Source organism: Xyrauchen texanus, chromosome 40, assembly GCF_025860055.1.
Source record: "Xyrauchen texanus isolate HMW12.3.18 chromosome 40, RBS_HiC_50CHRs, whole genome shotgun sequence".
NCBI classification, from domain to species: domain Eukaryota; kingdom Metazoa; phylum Chordata; class Actinopteri; order Cypriniformes; family Catostomidae; genus Xyrauchen; species Xyrauchen texanus.
The window spans coordinates 9,031,018-9,046,705 of NC_068315.1; the positions used below are offsets into that span (position 1 = coordinate 9,031,018).

The window sequence follows — 15,688 nt, forward strand, 5'->3', positions numbered from 1 at the left end:
GAAAAAAATATTAAATCTGTTGGTTTAAAAAAAATGAACCCCTGGGACAAGAAATTGTTTGAAGTTTAAATATACATGTATAAATTATTTCTATATATAATATTTAATTACTGGAATGATTGAGGCTTTCATGACTTTCAGACATGACTAAGGAAAGGTGGACATTTGAGACAGACCGCCACCAGGATAATGACATTTGTTATGGGAAATGACCCAATGAATCTGGGTCCCAGCTTACAGGAGGGGAGTCGGAGAAGAATGTCTTTAATAGACAACCATACCTTCTGCCCACAGACATAAGCTGGTTAATACAGGCACCTGTCCGGAGGAGGGCTTCTCTGGCTATTCACCAGGTGCAACAGCACCGTAGGATAAAGGCGTGTGCAGATGGGACCTGAGCGTTGGGTTCTTGGGCAGGGAACAGGAGTGGCTGGAATTGAGGGCATACTCAATCCAGGCCAAATGAGAGCTCCAAGAAAATGGATTATGGGGAAGTGACGCATAGCAGGGTCTTTTCATGCTCTTGATTCACCCACTCTGCCTGCCCATTAGTCTGGGGATGGAACCCAGAGGACAGACTTACAGTAGCCCCCAGCTGTTGGCAGGATTCTGCCCAAAACCATGACATAAAGTGGGGTCCCCTGTCAGAAACCATATTGTCTGGGAGGCCATGAATGCGGAAGACGTGATTAATGACTTCAACCGCTGTCTCCCATGCTGAAGGTAGGAGGGGAATAAAATGAGCCACCTTCGAAAAACGGTCCACCACAGTCATGACGACCATGTTGCCATGGGAAGGGGGGAGACAAGTAACAAAGTCCATGGCAATGTTAGACCAGGGTCTTGAAGGGACTGACAGCAGTTGGAGGAGCCCAGCCGGAGGCTTACAGGAAGTCTTGTTAGTGACACAGACAGGGCAAGCTGACACGTAATGTTAAACATTCTGCGCTAGTGACTGACACCAGAATCACTGTCTAATGAGCAGCCCCTGGATGACAGGCAACGTTGGACGAGTGGCCCCACCAGATAACATGCATCCGGACTGACCGTGGAATGAATTACAGACCTGTTGGCCATCTGGCAGGCGAGGTGGTGTTATACAGCACACAACAGACTTTAGACTCAATGTCCCTGGACACCATGCCCACCTCCCGGGAGGCAGGGAGGATGGTATCCGGAAGGGTGGTGGAGGTCCCAACATCAAAACATCGAGATAGAGCTTTGGGCTTGGTGTTTTTGGAGCCCGGACCTTTTGATAAAATAAATTAAAAATAGGTAAAAAAAATAGCACCCAACGAGCCTGTCTTGAGTTAAGACGTTTAGCTCCGCGGATATACTCCAAGACCTTGTGGTCAGTCCAGACCATGATAGGTACCCCCGAACCCTCTACCCAGTGATGCCACTCCTCCAAGGCCAGTCTGACAGCCAAAAACTCCTTATTACTGATGTCGTAATTCCGTTCGGCTAGGGAAAGATGGTGCAAAAAAGGCGCATACATGCATGTTCCTGTCCGAGGAAGAGCGCTGAGACTGGTCAGCACCGACCTGACCTCTGACACATCCACCTCCACCACAGACTGACGTGAAGGGTCAAGAGTATTAAGATTGGAAGCAGTAGTAAACCTTTCTTTCAATTTAGAAAACACGGCTTTTGCCCATGAGGACTAACAGAACTTAGCACGGGCAGTGGTGAGATCCGTCAGGGGCATGGCGATCTGCCTGAAGTTCCTAATGAAATGTCTGTAAAAATTTGCGAACCCCAGAAACCTTTGCAAAGACTTGCGTGAGTCTGGGGTTTGAACCCCTGGAAGACAGTAGGAGTGTTGACCAGCCCGAACGGCATGACAGAATATTCAAAGTGCCCCCTAGGGGAGTTAAAAGCTGTCTTCCATTCATCCCCCTTCCTGATCTGAATCAGGTGATAAGCATTGCGTAGGTCCAACTTCATAAAGACGGCACCCCCTGCAAGAGTTCGAAAGCTGAAAACGGTAAAGGATAGGGATTGTTCACCATGATATCATTCAGCCCCTGATAATCAATACAGGGTCTAAGCAAGCCATCCTTCTTCTCCATGAAGAAGAACCCTGCCCCTGCAGGAGAAGAGGAATGGCGGATAAGACTGGCTGCTAGAAAATCAGTAATATATTTATTCATGGCCTCCCTCTCAGGAGCAGAGGATGAATACAATTAACCTCGTGAAGAAGTCCAATCGTGTAGAACTATTGCGCAATTGTATGGGCGATGAGGAGGAAGGGCCGCAGAGTCAGACTGGCTGAACACCGCCCCAGATCATGGTGTATCATGGGAACACTGGATAAATCTTCTGGTTTATCCTGAAAAGACACACAAGACTGGACTGTAGAGAGAGCCGTGTTAAGACAATGGGAGGGACAATAAAGACTCCAGGCTAGGACAGAATTGGTTGACCAGTCAAAATGCGGATTGTGTGTTACCGATCAGGAATGCCCTAGTACCACTTGTGTAGAGGGAGAGCGGACCAGCAGAAAGGAGAGTTGCTCAGTGTGGTTACCCGTGATGAGGGTGAGCGGCTCCGTAGAATGGGTGATGATAGTCAGGGGTGAGCCGCTAAGGGAATATGCCGTAATGGGTTTGGAAAACTTTACCACCGGAATCTGCCATCTGGAAGATGTGGCAGCATCAATGAAGTTTCCCTCCGCTCCGGAGTTGACCAGGGCAGAAACAGAGTGAATGGTCGATCCATGCTGCAGCTTTCGAAGAGTTCGAAAGCTGAAAACGGTAAAGGATAGGGATTGTTCACCATGATTTCATTCAGCCCCTGATAATCAATACAGGGTCTAAGCAAGCCGTCCTTCTTCTCCATGAAGAAGAACCCTGCCCCTGCAGGAGAAGAGAAAGGGCAGATAAGACTGGCTGCTAGAGAATCAGTAATATATTTATTCATGGCCTCCCTCTCAGGAGCAGAGGATGAATACAATTAACCTCGTGAAGAAGTCCAATCGTGTAGAACTATTGCGCAATTGTATGGGCGATGAGGAGGAAGGGCCGCAGAGTCAGACTGGCTGAACACCGCCCCAGATCATGGTGTATCATGGGAACACTGGATAAATCTTCTGGTTTATCCTGAAAAGACACACAAGACTGGACTGTAGAGAGAGTCGTGTTAAGACAATGGAAGGGACAATAAAGACTCCAGGCTAGGACAGAATTGGTTGACCAGTCAAAATGTGGATTGTGTGTTACCGATCAGGAATGCCCTAGTACCACTAGTGTAGAGGGAGGGCGGACCAGCAGAAAGGAGAGTTGCTCAGTGTGGTTACCCGTGATGAGGGTGAGCGGCTCCGTAGAATGGGTGATGATAGTCAGGGGTGAGCCGCTAAGGGAATATGCCGTAATGGGTTTGGAAAACTTTACCACCGGAATCTGCCATCTGGAAGATGTGGCAGCATCAATGAAGTTTCCCTCCGCTCCAGAGTCGACCAGGGCAGAAACAGAGTGAATGGTCGATCCGTGCTGCAGCCGGGCCTGGAGAACAGGTTGTTGTGCAGGGTTTTTGCTCACAGGAGTTGTGCTCGCCAATAACCTCTTGTGTGCCGATGAGCAGGGGCTTTTACTGGACAATTGGCGACAATAGGACCAGGACCAGCCTAGTAGAGACAAAGCCCCTTGGACATATGGTAAAGGAAACTATAGATGGTTAAATGGATGTAAGAAAGAGGAGACCAATTCAGTACGCAAATAGATGCAATAAAGAAGGCCAGTCACAATTCAGGATGCAAAAAGTACAGTGATGTCAGATTTTGATTTCGAATGGCAAACATTCTAACAATGCCTTAATCCTGAAAATGTGTAGTTTTATGATAAAAGATAGAACGGCTAAAACAGAATGAAGACTGTGTGAGGAATGTGTGACAGGACCCTGCCTCACCTGAATATTGAGGTGGAGAATTGACACGGGTCTCAAAGCGTCCACCGCTAGGGAGAAGTGACAGTGTCAGGAGGCTGATGGAGTTGTGGGAGTCATTGAACCAATGATGTGAGTTCTGCTAGCTGAGATGCCACCATTTTAATGGCACAGTTGGAAGCGGAGAGCTGGTCCTGCTGGTGGCACAGAAATGCACGCTCCCTGGTGAGCAAGTGCAGCCCACAGGTTGATCCATTCTGGCTCGATTGTTCTGTCTCAATTGTGTGGAGACAATGATTTAATATTTATTTAACAAACACAGCAATGCTGGTAAAACTTCAATGGGGGAACTCCGGCACAACTGCAGCATGGAGAAGGATGGTGTGTTCATAGCTTGTGTGCGTAGAGGTTGTGTAGTGTAGATCCTAGATTAATCCAGAGAGAGTAGTATGTTCGTAGGCTTGTGTCTGTAGTGGCCGAGCAGTTCCCATGCACTGAGGAGAAATTCAGGAGAAGCATCAAAGGAGGCGAGGCAACAGGCAGGATGTAACCAATGAACACGATACTAGGGTAGAGGGAGAGAGTGGTAAGCAACAGGACTCAAACAAACAATCGAACGACAAACACAAAACAGAGTGCAGTAGATATAGCCAGGGAACTAATGCCGATCAGGTGCCATTCGCCCACAACAAGCTGGAATGATCAGTGTTACCATGGAAACAATCAATGCTTCCATGGCAACGCTGATTGTGCAAGCCAGCGACACCTGAACCAAAAAGAGAGAACATGTAATGACAAACTGGAACATACCAGCGGACTCACACGCTCTCTTTCTCTCTCTCTCTTTCTCTCTGCTTGATGATTGTGTCTTGCTAATCAATGCCCTTTTCTGAATAGTATTACCGTGTAATCCTGACCTCACAGAGGGGAAAGGGTTTGTAATTAGTGGACTGTGAATTTACCAGCATACTCAAACACACACACACACACACACACACACACACACACACACACACACACACACACATGCACGCTCCCTCTCAACAGAAGGAATGTGACATGGTGTTGACACAAGTACTAGAGGGGGCTTTCAGGGTTAGGAGGTCGGAAGGTCATCTTTGGGTGGCGACAGGCAGAGTAGATTGGAGGGTGGGGGGACTGTCAGCTCCACTCTCTCAGAGCTCTTTAATAGATGCCCATGCCACAGGCCTCATCAAGCTACAGCAACTCCATGCCAAACCCTGCCTCGAACCTGGTGCTGGGTTACTAATCAGGTTTCCACGGTTACCTGCTCTCCTGGGCCTTGTGGATTTAAGAGACTCTATGTGGTATTTAAATGCAGACCTGAATTGTAGATGCACACAGCCAGAGAAAAAATGCTTCCTTGCTACAATCTGAAGCTTTATTCTCTGTTAAAAAAGGTCATCATTTACTCACCCTCATATTGTTCCAAGGCAGTATGACTTTCTCTCTTCTGTGGATCACAAAAGGAAATGTTTGGCAAAATGTTCAGTCTCAGTCACCATTCACTTAAATTAAAAAGATGCAATGAAAGTGAATAGTAACTTAGGATGCAATCCCAAACATTCTGCCACATCTCCTTTTGTGTTTTACAGAAGAAAGATAGTCATACATGTTTGAAACAATATGAGAGTGAGTAAATAACAACAAAATTGTCATTTTTGGGTGAACTATCCCTTTAAGGCCCATAATGAGTTTGTGGCAGGGCAGAGGGCGGGGCCGGGTCGTGAACCTACACACCCGGTCCCGTATTAGGCTAATTATGCCTCCGTGAGGTTTAAAGGCTGACTGCAGAGGGCCATGTGGGAGAGTGTAACACAGTTAAAGGATGGGCAAGGAGGAGTCGAGAACCGGCTTGATGATAAATGATAGTTTAATGAGAAACTTAAAAGACAACATAAACAAACACATATGACGGACATGTCCGCTAACGATCTCTCTCTCCCGCACGGCCCTCTGCAGTCAGCCTTTAAACCTCACGGAGGCATAATTAGCCTAATACGGGACCGGGTGTGTAGGATCACGACCCGGCCCCGCCCTCCGCCCTGCCACAGAGTTCTTAGGCTGTTATCTGAAGAATAAGAAGGAGAGAGAGAGAGGATCTGTAGATATATGTTCTTGTGGCACAAGGAGGAGAAAGGAAAATGCACTCAACACTCTCCTTACTCTCTGTAATGCTTTGGATCTCTTTGCACTTCCCCTCAGGTCTGTTATGCTGGAGAAATCCATGTTTGCTTGTAGCATCTTCTCCCAAATAAGCAATCATTTATTTTCAGGTGTTTTTTTTTTTTTAAGGGTATGTTTGGAGTTGGGATTGTGGATAATACGGTAATATGATGTTTTTGGATGAATTCATTGGGTGGAGAGTTAGAGAATGGTGTGCCCATGCCACATGTGGTGGTGGGTCGATAGATTTTAGTGTTCATCGATTCAGCTCCGCAGGTCTTATCAGCCGGGCAACTCCCTAAGGAATGCTCACTTTCTCTATTTTTTCTCCCTCTTTTCTCTTTCTTACTATACTTGATCTTGGGGATGTCTGTCTGTATTTCTCTCTATTTCCATTTGACTCTACTTCTGGCTTTTGCTTTCTACGATGCGGTCTACTTTTTCTGAACGTTTGGAAATTGGACGTTTTTGTCCATGTCTATGATAACACTGATTGAGCTTGGCAGATCTCTTTTCTTCTTCATTTCTGATGAAAATGTGAGTGGTGCTTCTTCTTGAAAAATTTGCCATCATAATGCTAAGGTGTTGTGAGTGGCTGCCTGGGTATACTCCCTGGATAAATCTTGGATCCCTACTTCAATGTAAGGATTTTTCTTGCACATTTTATCATCCACCATGCAAAAATTATAAGCCCAATCACTTGGAAATTGAATAGTCCAACTCTCCTAAACAATACACATTCATTAGTACTGTATCTCTAACACAACCGGTGCAGGACGAGTTACTCCATCCATCCATCCATCCATCCATCCTATCCCAGCTAACATTGGGCGAAAGGCGGGGGACACCCTGGACAGGTCGCCAGTCCATCGCAGGGCAGGACGAGTTACTCGCCAAACTTAAATATTTAAAAACCTATACCTGTAAATATGAGCAGTAGTAATATTGATTCGTACCTTAGCAAGCACCACTAATAATAATTTGTAAACATTATGAAGCTTGTTCAATAAGTCTTGAAAAACAAGTTTCTATATCTAAACTTATAACACACAATTTGACAACATTAGTCTTCTACAAATCATAATGAATCACAATTTAAAAAAACTTGTTGATTACGGCGATCTTTTTTTTCCACCTCTTATACACCCATACTCCACCCGTCGGTCCTGGTCATTTATCTCTACCTCTCCCTCTCTCTCTCTCTGCGGGCACCTCACTTCCTCTCTAGCTGAAGCAGGGGCTCTTTGTATTGAGCAGGGTCTGTGTGTTGGGGACGCTGATTCTTTTTGACAGCACCAGCCAGAGTAAAGGGCAGACAAACAGTGTTCAGACAGCTGAAAGGATGAGAGGAGAGCACAACAGCCAGTGCAGGGCAAGAGCAATGAATGTGTATGTGAATGTGTGTATATGTTAGAGTCTTCATGCATGTGCTAACCATGTAGTATCATTCCTTCTCATCAGGGCTTCTATATTGCTGTTTTAAAAACACTCTGTTATAGAGGAACTAGCCCTCTTTCTAGATGTAGTGTAGAGCAGTGGTTCTCAAATGGTGGGTGACCCAAAAAGAGTCGCAGGTCTGCTCAGATAGGGTATGGGGCAGCTAAATGCAAATAATTAAATGCAACTTAATATATAGTTGTACATAGATTTGATAGAAAAATAGAGCAGGCTGATCAACTTTTAAAAGGGAGGGGAAAATGCTTCCCATATCTAATGTTGTTGATTTCAGTGGTTGTGCGACCAAACAAACTCTATAGTATTATGGCACGAATTAATCCAAAATTTTGTAAAACCTAATGTACAGTACTGTCTAGTTTTGTTTTGTTTTTTGCATTATTGTGGATTATAGGCTGTAGAGAGATTTAGAAAACAAAATAGTAAATTTTCTGATTCAGACTACAGTATATCATATTCAATAATTATGCATATAGTTCAGCCTCTGCAGTACATTAAAATATTGATACATTTCAATGCTTAACTTTAAATATTTTTGCACAATAATCAGTTGTGGTACTATGTTAGGTTGCTAATATAGTTAATATAGTTCAATGTAAAATCTGGGTCCTGAAGCAAAACCAGTTGAGCGTGTAGAGTGACTACAGCCGTCACTATGATACAGGGAAAGGAGGCTGGAAATCACTAACCACATGACAACACTGCTTCCAACACTCAACTGCCAATCATCCTAGTGTCTGACGGGCCAGCTGATGTCTGTGCCGCCACCCCCCGCCCTGAGCACTGACTAAGGCAGCCCGTGGCAGCTTTGAACTAACTGTCTGCTTCACAGGAGTAAAAACACTGATGCTTATACACTGCAAATCGAGAGACAAGACCAATAGATGTAGGTAGTGAATTTGAGCCTTATTTCAATGTAATAGGGCTGCAAGAGGTCTGGTGGGTCGGTTCCGGGGTTGATTGTGGACAGCAGATGATAAAACAATGCTAAAAACAAATTATACAATACAACTTACATTATACTGTAGTTGTGCATAGTTAGGATAGCAAAAATGGATTTGAAAACGAGAAGAGAACGCTTTCTTTTGTTGATGATGTGAAAGACAGTGTGTACATCCAAACTCTATGGTATTTTGCGGCAATCACTTGGTTAAATGGCTATAATAGTATCAGTACTATTTTTAGCCCAGTGTTTTGTCCATGTGTTAGGCTGGTAAATCAGTTTATGCAGTTAAAAAGTTGCCAATTTTCCTATTCAGCCTGTGTTAATATGTTCATATTTTGCATATTGCTTGGTCAATGCAGTTCATAGTAATTTTAATACATTTCTGTGTTTGATTTTAACACATTTCTGTGTTAGTTTTTTTTTTTTTTTTTTTACTTTTGTACGATAAACAGTTTTTATGCTCTGTTGGCTCACAACATGATGTCTAGTGTAAAATCAGGATCCTGGAGCAAAAACACTGTGCTAGATGGTTGGCAACACACACATTCACACATACAGTACATCCTCACTCACTCACTCACTCACTCACGATTGCCCTTGTGATGGCCAATGCATTGTGCTGCTTTGTGCAGGAACAGATGCATTGATATGATAATAAGACAGAGGTTTTTTTTTTTTATTAATGTAATGCTGGAATTCACAGCCCCGAAACCATTGGCACAGAGTGGAAAAGGAGTAAGCAGACATGGAGAGACTGTGACAAGGGAGAGCAAGGAAAAAAGAACAAACAAAATTATGAGTGGGAGGTTGCTTTACCAGCACTTCTCTCAGATATTTCTCGGTTTGGCGTCAGATCCCAATTTTTCAAGCATGCAGCGGGGAACGAGGCCCCTGACTCTCCATTCATCAAAGCCTGAAAAGAAGGTTATTAGAGAGCCACGGAGAGGGAAGGCAAGCCCTCCACTCGCCTCTGATCTCTCCTTTTCATCCTGCATTCTTCGCTCTCCTCATGAATACCTCTCTGTTGTGATGGACAGGTCAATTGGGGCAGGGGCGGGGCTAGGCCTGCTGACAGCGGAGGAGCTGGCTGGGGGCGGAGACCGGAAAAGGATGAAGAGGAGGATGACCAGCAGCCCATACCACCGTCTTAACAGCACACAGGTTTGTAGTCAATCACTTCTCACTGCTGAAAAATAGTACTTTTTATGATGGACAATTTCCTGTATGAATATGCCAGTAGCTCAAAAAAAAAAAAAAAAAAATCAGGTTGTGGGTTTGATTCCCAGGGAACACATGCCCTTATAAAATGCACTGTTAGTCATTTTGGAGAAAAGTGTGTACTAAATGCGTAAATGTAATGTAAATGCATTAGAGAGAATGTGCTTATAAAAATATATTTGCATTTCCTGACAGAAATACCAATTTATGAAAGTGAGCACAAAAAAACTAAACAAAACAAATAAAGTACAATAGGTTTAGGTACGTTTAGTTTTTAGTGCATATGTCTTGATTGTGTTGTTTTCTGTCACCTTCTATGTTGCCGTTGCAGTGTAAAGGAAACTATAGATGGTTAAATGCATGTAAGAAAGAGGAGACCAATCACAATTCAGTATGCAAATAAATGCAATAAAGAAGGCCAGTCGCAATTAAGGATGCAAAAAGTACAGTGATGTCAGATTTCAATTTTGAATGGCAAACATTCTAACAATGCCTTAATCCTTAATTTCTGAAAATGTGTAGGTTTATGATAAAGATAGTATGGCTAAAACTTTGAATGTTTTAATGGAATCTATACAATAGGAAGTTCAAGCTGATTAATTTGGTGAAATGTTTGGAGAACAAATTTCAAATGTTAGAATTTAAAATATCTATACAAGACTTCCTTGAAAGCGCTGTAATAAAGCAACCCAAATGTTGTCATTAGTATAATTCTCTTCCTCTCTCTATTAGATGAAGGCTCACTGTAGGCCAAGAGGCAGACCAAGACTGCTAAGCACTAAGTTTAAGCAGAAAGCCTGTTCACAACTGAAGCAGAAAGCCAAAGTCAAGCGTGAATCCAGACTGGTGAACTTGTTATGTCACAGAGAAAGCAATACATCAAACTCCATCACAGAACACCTATCCAGAGATCACAGTGGAAATCAAGAAGAACGAACACAGATTAACAAAACTGGAGAGCACAGTGGCACAGGTAAACAGAATAAACAAGATGCATTTGCAGGATGTTAAAAAAACATTGCAATAAGTAATTTGGAAGGCAGTTATCAAATTGCCTGCATTCAAACTTTTAAAAGCTCTAGAATTTAGAATTCTAAATGACGCAAGTTACATATATTAGAGTCAACATGAAATCAAAATTGACTTGATTTACTTAAAACACTGTGGAGCGGAGGGGGGCAGGGTCGGGCAAGAAGGTCGCACGCCCGGTCACCGGCCGCCTTTATCCCTCGCGCGCCCCATCAAGCTGATTGGGGACCGGGCGTGTGACCTTATAGCCCGGCCCGTCCCCCCCTCCGCTCCACAAACACATTCCTTGTCTCTTATTGGGTATGATTCATCAGTGCACGTTATTCCAAAGAAATAAAATATCTTTATTTGTATTCTTTAAAGTGACCCACTTTTCACAATCCGATAAATTACCAGTAGATACAAATCTGCCTTGCGTTTTTTCTCATTTTACTTGGAAATTCGTCAGATTATGTAACTGTGTTGTGAACACCATTTCATGTTGACTTTAAATATCTTAACTTTCATTACAAGTACATCGATCCTATATTAAACCCTAAATCTTTTTTCTGGCAATTTGCTCTGTACGAAGTCTTTGAAAAACATTTTGCTCCGCTTGTTTCCAAGCAGGCAGTGGGGCAGCAGTCCATCAGGTATCAGATGGGAAACAGACTCTGCTGAGAAGAGGCGCAAGGTCAAAGCAGCTGCTACGCAATACACCTTTGACCAATAGCAAGCTTGAAGCTCCCGAGAAGGGCATCTCGCCATCGGACAGCAACACCGGTGAGTTATGGGCCATCCAGAGAGCCAGAGAAATGCATCCCACCATGGTGATCAGCGGACTCTCATTTCCCTGCTCGGCTGTTGTGCCATTAGAAAAATTAACGACACCTCTCCAGGCATGCATTGGCCAGAACCTGAGCTGTAACGTTAGCTTGTGACAAGCTGTGTTTAGAATGCCACACCCCTGGTTCCACTCCGCTACATGTTCTAGTCCAGCACTCCCTAAAAAACACAGTTCTGTACGTGAACAAAATGTAGATGAAGTCATGGCGGTAATGAATGCTAATGTGAGCTAAGCCTATGGTCGAGCTAGGCGGTGTTGTCGCTGGTCTGTTAATTGCCCTGAAAGTTATCCTTTTCACATTTCACGAGCATGTGAGAGTGTTGACGAGCACTTTGTAAGTGACAAGTGTGTCAGCACCGTGTTGACACCCGACACTGCTGCTACCGTGCCATCTCCGCTCTATGTGAGACGTGTAGCCCACAGATGGCATCTGCCAATACAGATCTGTGACACTGGGGCGTGCGTGTATGTGCATGTGTGAGTATGTGTGGCTTCAAGCTGGACACTTGGTGATGAGACTACACTACAGTTCCTGTGAACATTGACAGTCACAGCCACATTTGGCACCCATTGCATGAACTTTGCTAAATATCGAACAAATCATACAGTGAAAGAAATCTTCAGGCCACATTCACCATGGCTGATTCAGATGTCCATTATGAACTGTTGTCCAGTTGAGATGTCAATGTATTCAATCAATCCATCATTTTTACAGAGGAGGAAGATGACGGCATCTATAATAGTGAGAACGGGGCAGAGGGCTTCAAGAATCTATCATCTAAAGAGCAACTGTCGGGAGCCAGCCGGCCTTCAGAGTGCTCCATTGTACAGTTTGAAGCCAATCAGAAAGCCAAGAACAACATGGAAAGACAAGGATTCGGTACATGTTACATTCCTATTTAATTAGACAGTGGGGATTGTCATATATCACCTTATTTCTCCAAAACTCATCTTTCACTGTCATCCTCTACAGAAGTTAAATTGGGATTTTAGAGGTTGGGAAACAGTAAATTAGGTTTCACAAATTTCATTGAAACCTATAAGAAATGTGTTCAATTGGTATTATTATTCTTTAGACAGAAGTGTTCATAGGTTCAAAACTCACCCACCTATTCAGTACAACGTTTCCAAAACCAAGCTAAATTACTTTTGCACATAAGTGGGTGTATATCAGAAAGAGGGCACATTTGGTGGCATTTTATTTTGTGATTTCACTGAAATATGTTGCTTCTGCCAGGGCTGGATGGAATTAATTTAAAAGTTTTTTTTCAGAGAGTGAACTCACTAAATGTAGAAGGAATATGGGCTGGAGCATACAGGAAATGGAATGGATTGACATCCAAACAGCCAATAATGTTTTGGGTTTCTTTCCCACATCTAGGGTCTGTGAATGTGTCTGTCTCTAAAGAAGAGGTAAGGATGAGAAGAAAGGCCCCCTGTAGGCCAGTCCTGGTCAGTGCTGACACTAACCACTCAGAATTGGAGGAGGGAAGGAGATTGAATGGCCCCAAGTGGAGAGAGGGGTCAAGGGAACACACCTTTGACCACACCAGGCTCCTTAAGATCTCAACCAATCCACGAGAGAGGACCACCAGGAAGACCCCAATGCTTCACGGCAAGGTATATATCTACAGTTGCCCCCAAAATAAATAGGACACTTTAGCTCATGCTTAAAAAATGAATGAATATCATTGCATTTAGATACAAAATATCCAACAAACTGACACCTTTAGTGTGAAGAACTTCAACTTTTCTTTGACATTTTTTTAACTACATTTAACCAACTGGTCTCAAGGTCATTTTAGTGGATGAAATATATTTAGTCTAACAGTGCTAACATATTAACTGTGATTGTTGCAGAGGAAGAGCTGTTGGTTGGAAACACTATGTTCTCAGTATGATAACATCACTTGGAGCAGACGAAAAAGAAACAAGCAGGTATGGAATGATTTACTCCAGGGTCTCTTCTTTACAGAGACTAATACCACTTCCACACTTATTATTTTTAGTTAGAAAATGCTTTGAATTTGCCATGCTTACAACCCTCATCTACACTGGAATAGACTTTCGAAAACACTCTCTAGTACTGCATATACTTTGTAAAAATATGAGTTATTAACCAAAGATTTATTAGTCTGGAACTCTGTGTGTGGCTACATTTATTAATTGCTCTAAAAGTTGTTCTGAACTGTTAGTTAACCTAAAATGGCAAACCATTTTATGTCCTTAAATGGAATATTCAGCAAGAAAAAAATGTAGTGCAATTATTATTTGGATCATGAAAAGTGGGCATTACGCACTAGAATGTAATGTTCAGGAAGTTGGAAGGGGATGGGTTGAGAGAGATTGGGGACATTATTTGAAAATGATGTCTTCATGTGAAAAATATTTATTACATTTTGATTTCAAAGACAAACATTTTCTTTTCTTTTGGGATAATGTTCACCAATGAATTGCTCACAATCAGACCTGGATCATTGTTTATGAAAGTTAATAGGGGTCATTTTGGATTTCATGTTTACTTTAAGGCTACAGCGCCACATAGCGTATTAGCTCCTGGTGGCTGAGATCTATTTGCTTTGCCCTATTGGGACTCATAAAAACTCATCCTACTGAGAGGGATTATGCAATCTCACATGGTTTGTCGTGTCAGGGGCTCTCGTAAATCTGCTCGCAATAAAGATAAGATGGGATCCGCCCGCTAATTCACAGGCTGAATCATGCATTGTCTAAATAAAACAGTCAATAGTTTTGAAAGGATTTACACCACAGGCGTCAAGGCTGTCACCGTCGGCCCTTTGTGAGGTCATCATCTAGGCATGCAAGAGGGGACTTTGCCTGCCTAATCAGAGGGTGGGGAAAAGTTCCCGCTCTGCTCAAAGAACGAGATAGAGAACAAAGACACACATCATTCTTCACCTGTGCCTCACCCTAGAGACTCACTTGTGAAATTAAAACTGAACAGCATCACTCCAAGTGACGAAACCTCTATCACATTAATATATGACAGCTCTTTAAGCATTGTCACGTACCAAGGGCTGTGCACAAGAATGGACCTGTTAAGGTTGGGAGAGGTTATGATATATTTGTATGGGATTTTGAATGAATGTTGGGGACACTGAATCACTCTATCTGGGGCCATCACGGTTGTGCGAGTGTGTGTGTTGCTGTATGAGACTCACACATCGTTTCGTCACTGTTAGCAGGCTAAGGGCCACGCAGTCAGTCGTTTGCTTCAGAGCTTTGCTGCTGATGAAGGATTCCATATGGATGATGACAACAGCTTCTCAGAGGAGGAAGAAGAAGAGCAGGAACCAGAGTTGGTGGGCAGTGCCCTACCGGGTAAGTAATGTACTGTACATGCACTTACATATACACATATAATGCAGTTTTACAAACACCATTTTTTTGTATATACATTTACATGCAACCACATGACTGATAAAGGTAAAATGGAGGATGACTTCTCACTTTAGTCTTTGTCACAAGCAGTCCCGGCCAACTGCACTCTCACCAAAGAAATACTGAGGGATGGACTGAAAGTGTTAATCTCAAAAGAGGACGAGTTACTGTATGCCGCCTACGTACATACACTGGACCTGCCTGATATGTAAGCCATTAACCCTATATTTTTAACAAAACAAAAATCCTGACAGACAGACAGACAGACAGACAGATAGATAAGTAGATAGATTAGGTAGGAAGGTATGCAGATAGATAGACAGACAGACAGACAGACAGACAGATAAGTAGATAGAGTAGATAGGAAGGTATGCAGATAGATAGATAGAGATAGATACCTATAGATAGATAGATACCTATACCCATATATATATATAGAATTAAAAGGATTCCTTCCTTCTTTCCTTCCCTTCAGCTACAGTGTTGTCGTTGATGGAGAGCGAGGCAACAGGCCGAGGGTCTACTCTCTGGAGCAGCTGCTTCAAGAAGCGGTGAGACTCTTTAAAAAGCTTCTTCAGAGGGTTTGTCCACCCACAGATTCCCTCCTTCTTCCCATACAGGCCTCAGGTTGATCCAGGCTTCTAGGCCACCCTCTCACTGACTCCCCCACCCCCAGGGCCCCATCAGGGCCCCATCAGGGCCCCATCAGAGCCCCATCAGTTCAAGGCTGGATCCTACCCAGC

At 43.4% G+C, this 15,688-nt stretch overlaps 1 protein-coding gene across 4 annotated transcripts in view; it reads left to right on the forward strand.

Moving 5' to 3' along the window:
• LOC127633866 (BAH and coiled-coil domain-containing protein 1-like) overlaps positions 1-15,688 on the forward strand; it is a 119,159-nt gene that overhangs the window by 93,936 nt on the left and 9,535 nt on the right. Inside the window, exons 15-23 of one of the 4 annotated variants that reach the window (XM_052113230.1) lie at positions 9,508-9,631; positions 10,421-10,661; positions 11,324-11,479; positions 12,259-12,423; positions 12,925-13,163; positions 13,404-13,481; positions 14,747-14,885; positions 15,036-15,153; positions 15,421-15,496. In XM_052113230.1, coding sequence (XP_051969190.1) covers positions 9,508-9,631; positions 10,421-10,661; positions 11,324-11,479; positions 12,259-12,423; positions 12,925-13,163; positions 13,404-13,481; positions 14,747-14,885; positions 15,036-15,153; positions 15,421-15,496 — 1,336 coding nt within the window. The remainder of the gene's footprint in view (positions 1-9,507; positions 9,632-10,420; positions 10,662-11,323; positions 11,480-12,258; positions 12,424-12,924; positions 13,164-13,403; positions 13,482-14,746; positions 14,886-15,035; positions 15,154-15,420; positions 15,497-15,688) is intronic. The other 3 variants (XM_052113232.1, XM_052113231.1, XM_052113233.1) reach the window with 3 other exon arrangements.